General features: G+C 35.9%; 1 protein-coding gene across 3 annotated transcripts in view; it reads right to left on the minus strand.

Moving 5' to 3' along the window:
- MLLT10 (MLLT10 histone lysine methyltransferase DOT1L cofactor) overlaps nt 1–16682 on the minus strand; it is a 129902-nt gene that overhangs the window by 50824 nt on the left and 62396 nt on the right. For all 3 annotated transcript variants that reach the window (XM_062633651.1, XM_062633650.1, XM_062633649.1), the window contains exons 10-11: nt 12365–12620; nt 9775–10341 (exon numbers count right to left, since the gene is read on the minus strand). In XM_062633651.1, the coding sequence (XP_062489635.1) occupies nt 9775–10341; nt 12365–12620 (823 nt within the window). The remainder of the gene's footprint in view (nt 1–9774; nt 10342–12364; nt 12621–16682) is intronic.

Genomic DNA, 16682 nt, shown 5'->3' on the forward strand with positions numbered 1-16682 from the left:
AGTTACTTAGTCTAGTGAGAACCCTCTTCAGAAAAATTTTACCACAGCATGTAATTCCCCCTCAGGAAAACATATGCAGCAAGCTAGATCACTGTCAAAATTAGCAGTCTTCTTCATGTTACTCTTATGGCCTTCTCACAGACACATTGCATATCTACCAGATCTGACACCAAAAAAAAAAAAAAATTATATTTAAAAACTGAATGAAAAGTATTTAAAGGACATAAAGCAATGGGCTTGCATCTAAACTAGGCATTAAATCCCAGTTAAAATGAACAACAAATTCGTACTAAATTCAGGATCAGACAAGAAGTAACTTTTCTAACAATATGGTTTGTTTCACTATTTCTTGCATTACCACCACAACGCTCCTAAGAAGAAATATTTTGCTAAGTATTCTGACAGCACATTTTGTGTGTACAGCATACCTGAATATCAAGTTCCTTTTTCAGTTATACCTAATACTCCTGAAAGAGAGGTTTATTTGATTAATCTTCTGGAAATATAGCAGCATGCTCCAATGGTGTACGAAGTGACAGACACTGCAGAAAACCACACCACAGTCTATCTAGAGCTTCAGAAGACTACTGTTCTTAGTCCTATTACATCCATGCAACCTGTTTAAGTAAGTAAAATAAATTACTTGTGTAAGAAGGAAGCACAAGGAAATGTGGAGTGATAATCAGACACTGATTATATTTGTTTAAAAAGAGAGCAGTATACAGATAGTATAATTGCTATACATCAGCACTGGAATCTGTCCACTGTAAGTACTAATGGACTTGCCCCCAAGCAATATCTTTCAGTTAAAAGTTCAATTATTTTAAGGTAGTGAGTCTTCCTTATACCACTACATTATGTATTTCTATTTACACTTTTTATTTTTAAAACTTCACAGGGGAATCTCAAAAACTATGATAATCAACAACCGTTCCAGACATCAGAGCCTTTGATTACACAGAAGTTGGTGACCCCGATTGTAATCGTGAAACGGCTTTCATTCAGTTTAACTCCTGGTACTGCAGCTCTTCACATCAAATAAATGGAACATTTAAACGCAAAGCACATTTCCTTCTGATTTTAAAAACTTGACTGTGGTGTTATCACCTCTGACTGGCAACAATAACAACAGAAAAATAACTTTACCATATGAATTGGACAGTCTTCAGAGAGACAAAAGGCTGCAAATACTATCAATCAACGCATCACTTATTTTTCAGCTGTATCTGACTTCCTGGAAGACTTGAAAGTCTGTAAGATCCTGTAAGTACAATTTTCAAGGAGGAGTAAAAAATCCTACTGCTCCTTTTATAGTCAAGCATCTTCTTTGCCCTCCCCACCCACACTTTTTTACATTCCCCTTGTCACCTTTAACAGATTTTATGGAGTTAAAAGGCTGATTGCCATCTCACATTTGACTTACAAAGAATGCCCTACTCTAGTAAATTGACTCCAGATGCTGACAAATCTTCACACTCGAAAAGATGTGTATTTTAAACTGCAATATATACACAAAACAATAACAAATGAAAGGGGGTTGGGCTGTAAGTTTAATTTCTAAAGGAGATCTTGGGAACTAAACAGTTGCAAGTAAGTGAACAACACCTATATCGCACTTCATTTTCCAAGCAGCAATAGAATTTAAGGAATCTTTGCTTATGCCCAGAAAAGAGATACACCTCTAAAATTCTGCAACAAAGACATCTGATAGGATATAAATCTTCTTTCAGAGTGCCTCCTTGGTCCCCTTCTCTATATTAAGTTCTAATACTTAGTTTTATAAAAAGAGCTAAAGAACTAACATAATCCAAGCACAAAACCAGAAGTTTCTGTGCATTTTCTCTTTCTGCATTTTTTTTCAATATAATAATGATAATGCTAAATAAGTTTACCACATGTATCTGAAAAGATAATTAATCCCTGGAAAAGCAGGCAATTTATTTTGTTCACTATGCAGGCAACAATAATAGCAGAACTGTCAGCTAGTTCTCATCCATACAGTGTAGTTTACCCAGACTACCCAGGCCTAAAATAAATGAGTTTTTATTAGCAATTCAAACCTAACACCAAAACTATACAGGCAATTTGTGGGCTTATGGGTCAAATATAATCTAAAAGCAAACAGTTTACAAAAAGCTCATAGACTTCTTGGAAAACCTTCCCTCACCTAACACGAGAGATTTATGGCTAAATTTGAAAGTAGTAAGTACATTAACTTAGGTAGACTGTAAGACCCTTCTGTCCCAAACCATTTTATTCTCTGCCAATATGCATATAACAAAAAAAAAACCTAGTGTATTTATACTGACATCTATGATGTTTCAAAAATATCATATTTAGATGGCAATCATGCAAATAATTCTGTATGGGCAAAAATCTGTATTTTATTCAGTATTAAATTCATATTTTGGTAGAAAATTCTCAAAGCTCGAATAAAACCAAAATTTCAAACCATTTATAATTAATTACATCTTTTGCTCAGCTGTTTAAAATGACATTTTTCTCCTGAAATGAGTAATTACCAGAATCTTCTTTATGTATCACAAGATTATAATTTAAACATACTATTTGCTGTTTGACTATCAGAACATAATAAATTAATGATGATGTATTTTGAAATGTAACTAGAAATTAATAGAGTCACACTGTAATTTGGGAATCTACTTTCAAAGTATATAATCTTCAAAATTTCCATTTTAATCTGACAGACACATTCTCATAGAACAATTAACTAGTCAGGTAAAATCTCATTTCCACAGCTGCCCAAAATCTCCAATACAGGGAGGCCTAAGCAACTTGACATGCAAACTATACCCTAGTTATGAGAACTCCCTTCCCTTCCCTGGGACATTTTTTCATTTCAGAAAGCCCCCACATCTGTTTTCACTTAAAAAAAAAAAAAACAGAGAGGAAAAAAAATTATAATTTTTTTTTTTTTTTAAAAAAGACCTTCCTCTTGCTTTGCTTCATTTTAAATCAAGTTTCATTTCAAAGCAATGCTCCAAGAGTTGCTAGACATTCACAGGGGAACTGATTTGTATTTAACGCACAATCCACTGCTTCCCTGGCAAGTTGGGCAGCCTGGAGAATTCAAAGGTGGAAAGGCTGAACATTTCTTGTTTTCAGCAGCCCACCTCATTAAGTACTTGCTATCAGTCTGCATTTTTCTGTCAACATCTGGGTTGCCCAGGGAAATTGTGAACGCTCCATCCCTGGCAGTGTCCAAGGCCAGGTTGGACAGAGCCTTGGATGGCATGGTTTAGTGTGAGATGTCCCTGCCTATGGCAAGGGGGTTGGAACTAGATGATCTTAAGGTCCTTTCCAACCCTAACTATTCTGTGATTCCATGATTCTATTGTATGCCTCTTCTCAACTTTCCTATATTTATATTCTAGTGAAAAATTAATCAGAATTAAATACAGTACTCTGCTACCTGCAATATCTATGGAGTTATTTCAAGTGATAGGACTTTTCTATCTCTTCTTGAAATGAGCATCACAAGGATGACAACAGCCTTTTTTTCTTAAATCATCTCAATATGACATAATGTTCAATTCTCCACCATTATTCAGAAGCTTTACATAATCGTTTTCAAAATACATCTCTATTATAAAGTTCATTGTTCAGGTTTTTTTGTTTTTCCTTTTTTTTTTACAAAACTTAATCAAGGAATTATTATTCATTATATCTGAGTACAATATACCTTGTTAAAAACTACCGTAAACCCTGACAGTGATCGGCAAAGATCTGATTTCTTAATTGCTTCCCAATCTTTGATAAAAGCATAGAACATACCATGTTCTCTATTAATTCCTGTACTTTGAAATGCATTATTTGCCTTGTTACAGTCCATTTCACATGCCACACTGATTCACCATGCTGATTTTTGTTTTAGAAATCAAAAGTGTAATACAGAACAGCATTAGGTTTGTAGATAAGAGTCAAACAACAATCTCTATGAGCATGTGATTTGATTCTTAGTTCTAGAACTTACCACTGCAAATCAAATAAATATGCTCAACTAAACTGTATCTTCTAGAAGATGTATCACCTCCAAATTTTCAGAACCGTTACTGAGAATTGTTCAACTATTACCCTCTCTCACTTGATCACTATTTATTTGTTAGGCTAGAATCATTATAGAATCACTTTTCAGTTCCTCATATGATCATAAAATCATAGAATGGTTTGGGTTGAAAGGGACCTTTGGATAAAGATCATCTGTTTCCAAGCCCCCTGCATGGGCAGAGGAACCTTGTACTAGACCAGGCTGCTGACAGCCCCATCCAACCTGGCCTTAAACACTTCTCGGCATAGGGCACCCACAACTTCTCTGAGCAACCTCTTCCAGTGCCTCACCACTCTCACAGTACAGAACTTCATACAGTTGGATAAACTCCATAGCTTTTGTACAGTAATGTGCTTTTTCCAGTCTTGAATCCTTCTCATGGCTCTTCTTTGCACACAGCAGATAGCAGAACTAGACACAATATTCAAAGACTAGATTCAGTCTGCTGAACACAAAGCTACCTTTCTGATTCATCTGCTGTTCATGCATTCAGATCCTTTAAAGTACAGCTCAACACTGGAAACTCAGACATAACTGATTATTCATCTGCATAACTTCTCTTTTCAGCCCTTAGTTCCCCAGAAGGCCATTCTTGTCCTGCAGGTACACATCCATCTTTCTCAGACATAATCTTTTACTTCAGCCCCACCAACACAACTCATGGTTTGCAATGCTCACCAAGAGATCTGTTTTACCCTGCCCTCACATACAGATTTTTTAGGAATTGCAGAATTTCCCAGCAAATAGCATAAGGTTGGTAACAGATGCACATGGAAATAACGCTACTTTAAAGTTAACCCTTTGACTTAATAATTCTCTGACCAAAAATAAACTCAGACTTAGCCATTAACTACATTTAAAGCAAAGGTTTGCTGACTTCCTGTCATTACAGGTCCTTATCTAAAATGCCATGCTGTATCAATTGAAGTCTAGACTTCTACTATGCCACTGGTTTTATTAATACCAAAAAAAAGTCCAGTAAGTTATTTTCCGTAACTCACAATAACCACCATTAATCATTAAATCTCTACATCTCTTAACTTCTATCTTTCTTATATCAGACACATTCTAATTACATACCATTAACTACCTGCCAGTCTCTTACAACTTTACAAGTTTTAACGACTTACTGAAATTTAACACTAACAGTCTAAAACCATGAAAATATAAGGTCTTCACCATCACGCCAATTTATTACTTCTGGATGTAGCTGCTGCCAACACCTGTTTTACTTGAGAACACTGATGGGGGACCATTTAATGATAATCCCCATTTTCATAAATTTCTCCTACCTCATGTGATTTCTTCCCAATTACTTGATGAAAGTCTCCATGTTTTCTACAGCAACAATAATCAATTTTAACATTTTAATCTTGTATCAAACCAACACCATTTCTGTTGAGCCTCAAATATGAAGAATTAAACTCTCTGCACATGAATTTTGCCCTGTGCGTCTTCTACACAGTTTGCTTAATCCTAAAAGGTCATTAATATCCATTACCATCAATTTGTTCTTTCTGTTCTATCTCCTCTAGAATATAGGCTGGCTTTTTAACACAAGAAGACCTATTTTTCTGCTCTGGCTTCTGTGGCACCTAGCAGGTAAATGTAACAGCACAAACTATTCCATAGTGTTTTTTTCTAAACTCTTTCTCCCAATAGCTTTAGTTAGTATGTCAAAGGTTACAGGAGTTTAAACATAACATCATAAAGATTTAACATAAGGCCTGAGGGACTCAGTATATAAGTGAGAATTATTTCAAATTACCTACTTTGAAGCTCAGAGATCGCTCTCTTACATCATCAGTATGACAAAGAGCTTAACAGTAAGATCACCTCCTTGCAGAAGAATGTAAAACTTGGCAGAAGCTTCATCACCGCTTGAATCAAATAAGAAAAGGATAATAAAATACATGGACTAAACTGAAGCACTTAGTAAACTTCTATACAAAACTGTAATTTGACTGCACAAGACAGTATCAACCCAGAGAGGCCTTATTCCAAACGCTGTCTAGTACAACCAACCAATGCATGCCTAAGACAGCTCAAGGGCAGAATATATATGATGTAGAAATACAAATGTAGGAAGACAAATAAAGAGATCACCTCAATTGTGACAAAGGAATTCCAGAAGACAGACACAGTAAGGGTGCTGAAAGCACAAGCTACCCATTTTGAGAGGCAATTTGGAATTAAACCTTCTCAAGTTTTCTTAAGGGGGGGGAAAGGGAGAAAAACCCTTGTAGGGTTTACAGTACTCATAAGGGTATAAAATCCATGTTGCAAAAACTAAAATAAAAAAATTAAAAAGCAAATGATTCCCTGAAGTCCTTAGCAACTGAAGCTGATATAATAGAATTTGTTTTACACTTGAAATCAAGAACAGAACTGGAAATGACAGAGAAGCACCTCTATACACTTGAAACACTGTTTCTTCCAGCAGGAAGAATCCATGTAGAAGTTGGAGAACTTTATCTACCATAAAACACAAAATTCAGTTTACTTCTGACACTTGACTGCTTTTCATTTTACCCTGCTGCATTATTCCACAAAAGCCAGAAAGTACTGTACATCACATTAAATATTCTTTTCCCTACTGCTGTGAGAAATTAGTTCTCAGAAAGTTCTTCACACACTGAAGTGTACTCCAAACAAACAGGAACCAGAGCCTGCACAAACTGCTTGACAGGAAAATACAAAATGTATGAAACTTATTTACCATAACTGTACTTTAATTCCCACCACTTTGTTTCTGCATTGTTGAAATAAAGTGCAAGTAAGGTAAAAGGAACAACTGATCTTAGAATCTACTATTAGCAGAGGTAAGGATTGAGACAAGATGCTACTCATCTCTTTCAAACTCTGGATGAAGGTTTTTCTGTTCTTTAATCACCATTATTGTGAAAAGAAAAAAATAAAAATCTTCAGCAGAAAGGATCACAGCTTTACAATACTTTGGATCAGAAATTCATCTGTGTTATTCCCTAGAAGGATGATGAGAATCAATACTGAGAATTCAACCAGTGTGACTTAAACAGCTCTATCAAATTGTAGAGTTCATATGAAACCCTCCCCCATTAAAAAATTCAGATGCTGAATTCAAAGACTTCAAAGACCAGTAGCAACTGTAATACAACCTGAGTTTATGTATTGTAATAGCTTTTAATTATGTGGCCTTGTACTATTCCTGGTACATCTCTGTTATCAAAGAGGAAAACCAAGTTCTATGGACTGTAGAGATGTTTGGAGCAGGCAGATACTTTCACAAAATGAGCTGAATATACTTATTCTGAATAAAAGTCTTATGGAAGACAATTACGTAAAACCAGCATGTGACGAAACTACGTTACCCTTTAGAATAAGCTTTCCGTCACATTTCATCTAATTTGAACACTGACTGTGAACAGGATTATCATTTGTCTGTGAAGTAAGGACTTTCATCATTTTTATGGATCTCAATGAATACTCTTAAGAAAATGGAAAAAGAATGGTAGCTACAGTTAAGAAGGTTATTAAACAAAAATAAGAGGAGATTCTTGAAAGAAGTGCCTCAAAAGATTTGTTTAGTATGGTCTAGCTCATTCCTGATTCTGCTTCTCTGAAGTAACAAGGCAATTCCAAGTAAGAGTCATTAAAAACTTTTTAGCTTGACTTCCCCTGCCTTTTCTCTCACTACATTTACATGCACAAAATCTTAACTGGGAGTTTGGGTCAAATCGTTTAGACCCACGTGTAAGATTCTGTTACTGGACAATACAAAAATGTTTCTAAGAGAAACAACAACATATCATACCTGAGAAAATGTATGTTTCTCAGGTATGCTTCTGATAATACTCATATGCCCTTCCTCATTGTAACAAAGTTGCAAATGGACTGCTAAACCCAGAAAATGTTTATGATGAAGTGAGGAAAGCAGTACTACCATCATAGTGTCTTTGCTTGCAAACCACCTGGTTTTGTTTCTTTGAGTTTTCTGGGGTTTGTTAGGGTGATTTTGTTTATGGATTTTATTTCTTTTCATTCACATTCTTTGGCATCTTCAGAAAATATCACTGGTTTAAAGGACAAATCTAACACTGGCTACTAAGAATCTAAGCATGCCTAACACAGGGGAAATTACAGACTGAAAATCATGATACATGTAATAAAACCTACCCAGTATGTCCATCCCCTATTTCAAAGCTTTGTAAAAAGAAAGCTTAAAATTATCGCTGGCATTCTATAGATGGATTAGTGAGATGTAATGAAGAGGACAAAGGAAGCAAGAATGGCCCTAGCCAGTGAAAGGCCAGTTCTAGGAGCTGACAAAACCAGAATATTCAAAGACAAACGTAAGGGCGGGAAACATGAGTTGTTCACTTCGAACCAAGATCTTGTGCTTCCACCTGTCACCCAACCACAACAATACATGATCCACCGCCAAAGCATTATAAAGGAATAATTAAGTTCATACTGAAATAACCAGAACACTGATCCGTTGCATGATCTCTGTCCACAAAAGATATCAGGTTAACATGCTTATTAAACTGCATTTTCATGAAAAAGATGGACAGTGAGCTAGGAAGTTTTGTCACACACCATTTCTCCCTACTGATTCCAATGCAGGAAAAATGTTTTTTAATATAGTTGCCACTGCTATTGCCATTATTACCTGCAATAAACATTGGAATTTACCTATACCTAACAAAGACTTAAAACAATGTGGTTTTGAGATCAAGTTTTTAAGTATCTGCCTTGTTCTCAAAGTTTTTTCTTTCTTGATGGATGTATGGGTTTAAAGTATCTCTTGCTTATGCAGTGAAAATACACAATATAAAAGCACAAAACCCTGCCCACAACCAAATATCACTTTCCATTCCTTTACTGTCACCAGCCTCTCGAAAAAAGGCAAAAAACTCCCCTAAAACAACAAAAAGGACAAAATTTCAAAGTTACAAAATGGAGGGATCAGATAGTTTGCTTTTTTTTTTTTTTTACCCAAACACAAAGACCTCGAAAGAAACTTCAAAGCAACAAAGACTTTGGTAGATACAGTATTCCGCAAGGTCATTCCACACACAGTTTTACTGGGAAAAGAAAGCCTCTCTCAGCCCCAGATGTACATAACATTTAGAACAGAGGAAGAACAAACCAGCCCATTTCAATTGCTAAAAAACACACAAGAATATGAAAATGTCATCAAGCTGCACAGGGACCCATATTCAAAATATCCTTTTATGTGTTTAAACTGATAATTCTCCATACAGACATTCTGAGTTTTAGTTAATCTAAATTGGGAAAAATAATTGAGGGACATACTCAGCACAGCTGATATGCTCAAGTACTGATTTTCTCCATGTAATAGAACATACAGACAATACAGACTGTATGCACTATCACTTATTTTAGCTAAACCTGCCACATATAATTTCCAAAGAACCTATTTTCATGCAACTTATTTTTTTCCCTAAAGACTCAAAACCTGCATTTATATAGCATATCGGTCTACACACAGCTCAATTTACTACAGCCACCTATGGCACAGTGGCACCGATACCTAAAACAAAACTTACTCTTCCAACAGTCTCTGATTTTCACTTTTTTCCCCAATTTGACTTTCAAGAGACTTTAAATGATACTCTGTTCTTGAAAAGCACATTCACAATTATGGCTAAAATAACAAAGACATACTTTAAGGTAAGAAAACAAATCCAGTAAATGCCTACCTGAACCCACTGGAGATGAACCAACACTAAGACTTTGTAAACTTCCATTCCTGAGCAAAGTTGGAGATTTCTGAAGACCAGAGCTTGTCACACTTCCTGCAGCAGATGCCACAGATGAAGTAGGGGAAGCAGAAGAAACTGAAAGATGAGAAATACTTTCTTGACTTTTATTTCCTTTTGGTCTACCAGGCCCATGTTTACTTTGCTTATTTCCTTTCCGTTTCTTCTCTGTTACAGTTTCTTCTTCTATTCCAGAAGTCTGAGCTCGTTTGTATGCTGTAGAAGTAAGGCTTGAATTACCTATGTCTCCAGGGGAGCTGTCAAAGTTTTTTGATTGGGAAACAGCTGATGATGAAGGGAGACCAATTAAGGAAGTGAAACAATTGACACCCCCCTCTTGACTCCCAGCCTCTCCTTTATGTACATCTTTGGTTGGCGCAGCCTGCTGAGAATGCGTGAAACTGTCACTTCGCAAATCTGTGTCTGTAAAACTCAAAAAATCCTGGGGAGACTGAACTGAACTTCCAGAAGACGACTTTATGCTCCCAGGAGTGCCCAAAAAGCTTCCTAAAAAAAAAGAAGAATATAGACTTTTTTTCCTGTAGTTGATGAAAATCAGTGGCAAAGATTAATATCTTTGGATATGAAACTTTAAAGTACAAGGACTTAATGAACATTGCTACCAAGAGCTAAAGAAATTATTTTTAAGATAACTCATTGCTTCTCCTGTGGGTCGTTGCTCTGCTAGATCAGATTCTCAGATTCCTGTCTGAGATTCAGATTAGAATTTGGGGCACAAACAGTGAACAAAAGGAGAATAAACAACTTTGCTGCTCAAACAACTTTGACATTCCTCATGTTTTAAAGCCGTAACACACAACTGGTGCAAGTCAAAGCAGGTTTTATTAAACATACACATATATAAAAAGAAGGCTGATAGAAACATGCTATGATCAAATCTACACTATGCCTGCAATCTTCCCTACCATTCTACCTAAATCAAGGGTCTGACACAGGTCAAGGGAACAGCAATTGCACTTAATTTACACTGGCTGAGGAGATGTTCCACAGAAGTGGTATTTTTCAAAAGGACAGGAGGAGAACTGGAAAAAAGTGTACAAAACTGACATTTTAAGACTTTTTTAGCACTGTCAGAGAACCACAGATATCTTTTGTGTAATAGAATTAAATTGCTTCTCTAATATTTGGAATCCAGTCATTTCACCACTGTGTTAGCGCACACAAGGCAGAAAATGGAGCACAGCTGGAAAATACAAATCTACCTTCACTGAAATTCAGTAATCCTATATGGGTGGGTGCATGTGGGTACTGTTTTACAGAATTCAGACTGATGAGAACTATCCCGTCAAAAAAAATACTTCTAAATATGACATTGGATATAAAAGAAAATCCTATAAAAAACAGTGTTTTCCCATTAGTACTCCAATATTAAGAATTCCATTTAAAATATCATTTACATTAATACAGCAATTTAAAAATCATAAAAAGACTTTTTTTGTATTTTCAAGTTACATCAACTTCACTTAATGAAGCTTTAAAGAAAATACTAGCACATAGTAAAGATCTATTTTGCCATCTGCAGGGAGCAAGATTTTTCTTTAAATGAAGGATTCCAGAAGGCAATTTTCAGAATTTTGAGAATGTAAAGAAAAATATGCTTCTAGTTTTTTCAAATAAAAGAGTCTGAAATACTGTAAGACTTGTAGACAAATTTAAAACTACTCATTGCATACATACACTCAAAGGAAGAGCAAGATTATAAAGCAGAAATGACAGTCAGCTGCTATACACCACAGTGAAAATGATACCAAAAAAATTACTTCATAGAAGGTCTAGTTTGTTGTGTTTTAAAATAGTATGTTTTATTAAATAATAAAATTCACTTCTAATTTTTTTATCTTTCTTCAAGTCTGATGAGGATGCCATAATACAATTTGCTTTTTAGACGTATTAACAGTGCACTTAGTGGGTTTTAACATGTTTAAAACAGCAAACTTTTTGTATTACATAAAGTAAAACTATAAAGTATATAGTTGTCATGTAATCATCTTCTGCTTATGTTTTTCAATGGGAAAAAAATATAAAAATAAAAATGTCTTTCACTTTGAAGAAAACAGCGTATTTTAAATGTCTGCACCTTGAAAAATTATTTAGGGGCCACCACATCCAATACATTAGGTAGTCCAGCTTCATTGTAATACGCACTAACTAAAAAATGTTAGTATATTATTCCGTAAAAGAGCTAAGAAAGGCCCCTAGACTGAAATTCATATGTTAAATTTTACCCCAGACTAACTCTGCAGCACGTAAGGAAACTTCCGGATTTAGCACTTAAAGAGAGCAACAGTCTAAACAAAGCATCAATTTTGCCCTTTAATGATGTGCGACCTTCTTTTTCACATTACAACAATGAACTTTTTTTCCCCTGAGAAAAGTTACTTTTTCCCCCAAAGTGAAACAACATTCTCATAATTGAGGATAAAGGATTATCTACTTTTCAAGTTTTAAATATGTAAGATTTCTAATTCACGTCAAAGCAGAAGTCGTGTTACAGCATAACAACTGATACCTTGCTGAAAAGGGCTAGCTGCAGTCACAGTTGTTCCTGGATTTCTTCCAGCACCAGGCTTTCTTCCCCTCTGACCTGAGCTGTGACCTGCAGATTTCTTGCCTTTGCTCTCTGACCCTCTAGCCTCTGAAGAATCTTTTCCACTTGAAACGTGTGTAGAAACTTCCTGGAAATTTGCATTTGTAAATCGAGCTGTGGTATCTTCCAACCGCTTCAAGGAGCCTGACATGGAGTTGTTGCTAGTGCTTGTGTATGTCTAGCATTTTGATAAGAGAGAAGAAAAAAGACAAAAGCAACTGTTAGGTCACACAAAAAAACCTGTAACAAAAGAACTGCTTAAAAGAACCCATTCTGTAAAATAAACTTGGAAGTGCTCAAATACTAAAGTAACAGGCAACAGCAAGAGTTACATATAGTGAATTCTTCACATCTTCAGCAAACAATTTTAAGTGCATAAAACTTCATTTTGTGGAAAAATGAGTGAAAATAATGTCAGCTTTGGTTGAAACTCTTATTCCACTGAGGTCAGTGGCTTAATCTCACATTTATGGTTACAGAGTCTTTACATTCTATTTAAATAGGACATTGTTATTTTGCTGCTTAAAATTAAAAAGAAAAAATGAGATTTCATATGCTTTTCTGAAAATACCATTTTTATGTAGTTTGTTTCTTCAAACTGGAAACTTTGTTCCATCAGCAGTGGAACTGATGAAGGCTTCAGAACCTAAGACCTTGCACTTTTAAGACTTCATAGTCTAAACATCAAACCAAAATCAATTCCAACAAGCCCAAATGCCCCTTATGTCTTCACTTCCCATCATCACACTAGGATTCCCTGCCATCTTAACCATCCCATTCAGCCAGTTCCTTAAATAAAGACAACCTAACACACTCTCGGAACCCCCAGTGCAGATTTCTTCTTCGTCCCCTACCCAGCCCTTTTCCTACACCCATCAACTCTCCACAATGTTTTCAAAAATTATCTTCAGGCCCATTATTCTTCCAATGAATTCTGTCAGAATTCTTCATATTGGTGAACAATCGTCAAAATAGGTTCACAGCAAGTAATTAGGTGGGCAGGGAAACTGCACACATAGCATTAGAAAAAACCCACAAAGGTATGGATTTTTTTCCATAATATGAAAAATGTTTTTGTAAGAGAGAGAAAAAGAGAGGGAGAGAGTGAGAAAGAGGGAACGGAAAGGGAAGGGATTATGACAGCAGAATTTTTATATCAGAAGAAAGAAAATGAATGCAACATTACGGAAAAGGAAGTAACAGCCTACTGTTATTTATATTCAAACCAGCCAGTAAAATAGCCTTTCAACTGCATAAAGTTTCTTCAACAGAAAATATGCAAACTAGAAGCTACTCATCTATCCCAAACAAGCTTAGTTTTTCAGTTTTTAAGGAGAGTTTAAAATAGTAGCTAAATTTTTCTCATTAAAGACTACACAAATATATGGCTCTTAAAATTGAGCACATACATGTTTTCTCTTCCCTGAGATGTTTGCTATATTTAGGCCTACAGCAGAGCATTTCTTCATCATAAGCAGCTTTGCATAGCTGTCATAAAAAGTTTTCCATATTTTTACTAAAACATCTAAGGCATTTATATAGAACGTCCTTTTCAGACAACTAAATATGTGAGCTTTGAGAAAGATAAAAACTTAAATCTATTTGTGTACTGCTCTGTATGAATTATTGTGAACTGCAACAAATACATACAACAGATTTTCTGAATAACTGTGAAGAAGAAAAATCAGTCTAAGTCTGTTGAAGTACAACGTTAAAAATTATTTACCCCAAATTCATATTACTATACTGGTAAGTGCGTCTAAAGGAGATCAAGCCACTTCTAAAGTATGTTTAGTAATTAACTTTTCGAATCATTACAAAGTCCACAGGAATGCTTAATTTTCCTGAAACTGATGTGTCAGTTGACCTGAGTAAAGTATAAGTGGTTCAAATCTGAGTTATTTGAACAAAGGGCTTCCAAATATGCAATAACCTAAACCAAAAGTCAGCCTTTTTCTAGGATCCAGGATTTCTCATCCAAAACCTTCCTTTCCTAATTCTTATCTCCTACCCACTCAGTTGGATATTAATTACAAGGATAATTCTGTGTTGGTATAAACAATCATAGTTTGATGTTGTCTAGTACCTCTTCCCCATTACTGGAGGAATTTTATTTACTTATTTTCTTATTTTAAAGGGAAATAGAGTTTAACACAGCTCTGCAGACTGGCCAGGGCTAGGCAATGACAAGTAGGCATCAATTTGCATCTACCATGCAGAGATTTAGTTTGACTGCAAAAGCCTGAGCCCTGCTCTCTGGGGAGCATGTATGCACATTGCAGTTCTGCTGTTGAAGATTTTGTTCCAACAGTGTTTCAGAAGGTGCTCCAAAGTGTACTGAAATCTACATGCTTACTCAGAATATCTTGAACACTGTTAGGATGCAATATGGCCTAAGCATACTAAAGCTGGTGTCATTTGGTCAGTATTTTTTTTTCCCCAGATTGTATTCCTTATTATTAATTGCAGCAAAGTGCTGTAAACCAGATACACATACATCAGTTGCTTTGAGAAGCCACAAGATACACAATAGCACCTAAGGTACAGCTTATTAAGCTAATTGGTTCAAACAATATCCTACTCACCACTAAAACTGTTTTTCTAAAATGCTATTTTCTAAACGGCAAAGGCCTAAGAGAAATGTCTCAGAAAAAAACTTAATATGCCATGGCAAAGTTATATTGTTTGCAGGGGGGGGGATATTGAGGTCAGGAGAATGACAGTGGCATGGAGCAAGGATAAGAGGATAGAGGCAGAACACCTTAGATTACTTACTGACTGGCTTCAACTTCTGCAGCCCGCCCCCACCCCCCAGGCTTACAATGCTGGAAGGAGACAGCACTGTTCACACTGCAGTCAGTCATTTTTCCTTCATTTCAGTACTGACATGCCCCAAAAAGGAGATTCCCTGATGCTCCAACTCCATTCCTTGGTTTATCTGGGAGGACCTGTCTGCTTCATGAGTGTTAATCCTGTTCTCAAAATTCAATCAGTATTTGCTAGCGCAATTACCAAGCTAACTGTGTGTATCAGAGTTCCTTTATACTTCGCATAAACCAGTTAGCAGGGTTTCTTTTCCCCCAAAAAGCAAAGTTTCACATTACCAATCTGGTGCAGAGAGAGCTACTGTCATTTTTATGCCCCCCATATATAACTCTGTGCACCCTGAAGAGTTATACCACCAATCTGCAGAACGTCTTAAAACTTCTGGGATAGCTTCAGATTTACAGTAAAAGTGTAATAATCATTCTTGCTATACACAGTACATCCCAAGGCTTGACAAGCTGTTAACCCCAATACAGATGTCTAAGGTGGTACTCTTGTACAGAGAAGGGAAGGACCACAGCAGGAAATCCTCAAAAAAATATGCCATAAGAGCACTGTCCAAGCAAAAAATAACCAACAAAAAAACTCCAACACATACCCTGTAACTCACAAACACTTCACAGCTGCAGGATAGTGATGTTCAGTCATACCAAACACACATTTCCCTACTCTTTTAATTCTCTTCAGTACCTCACTGCAGTAGGATTTGAGCATGTCGCCTATAACCAGACTGGGCTGATAGTGAGGGTGAACTGAGGAGGGTTATCATCATCATCTCTGCTATTACAGATAAAATTCAATCAGCTGTACTTTCTTTCTCTTTGCAGTATCTTTTATTTAGTTACTGACTACAGTTTCGATGCGGATATACTGTATTGTGTATCTTTGCGTATTATCAGTATTTTGGAGTTCTGTTTTAATTAGTAACACTCCGCCCCACCCAAAAAAGGACAACTGTATTTTTCTGTGTATGTTAAACCACACATATTTTTAAACTCTCAATACAAGCCAAGCTCAAAACCTGAGACAGAATATTTTATCAGGACTTCTTAGTACATTAATCAAAGAGTAGCTAGGAATTTCTTATTTCAAATTCTTTCACACTTATATGATCCAGACTAAGCAGAGTTTACTGAGTTACATATCACAAAAAATGCCTCTCAGAATGGTGTATTCATGTCTCAACACATAATTTAGACTGGAACCTCAGTAAAACTTACTGGAAATAAATTTTGCAGAACAAAGAGGCAAGCCTGTAATGTAAATCCACAGTTTATTCTGCAGCCTTCATGAATCTCTCTTAAGAAGCCATTCATCCAGACAAAAACATGCTTTGTGGCATCACCTGCATATACAGTCATTACCACTGTATCACAAAGGATTTAAGTTCTTTAAAAAGGAAAAACAAAATTAG

The sequence above is a fragment of the Pezoporus occidentalis genome, unplaced genomic scaffold (genome assembly GCF_034315485.1).
Source record: "Pezoporus occidentalis ecotype Australia unplaced genomic scaffold, CSIRO_AGI_Poc_V1 ctg40, whole genome shotgun sequence".
Classification (NCBI taxonomy): domain Eukaryota; kingdom Metazoa; phylum Chordata; class Aves; order Psittaciformes; family Psittacidae; genus Pezoporus; species Pezoporus occidentalis.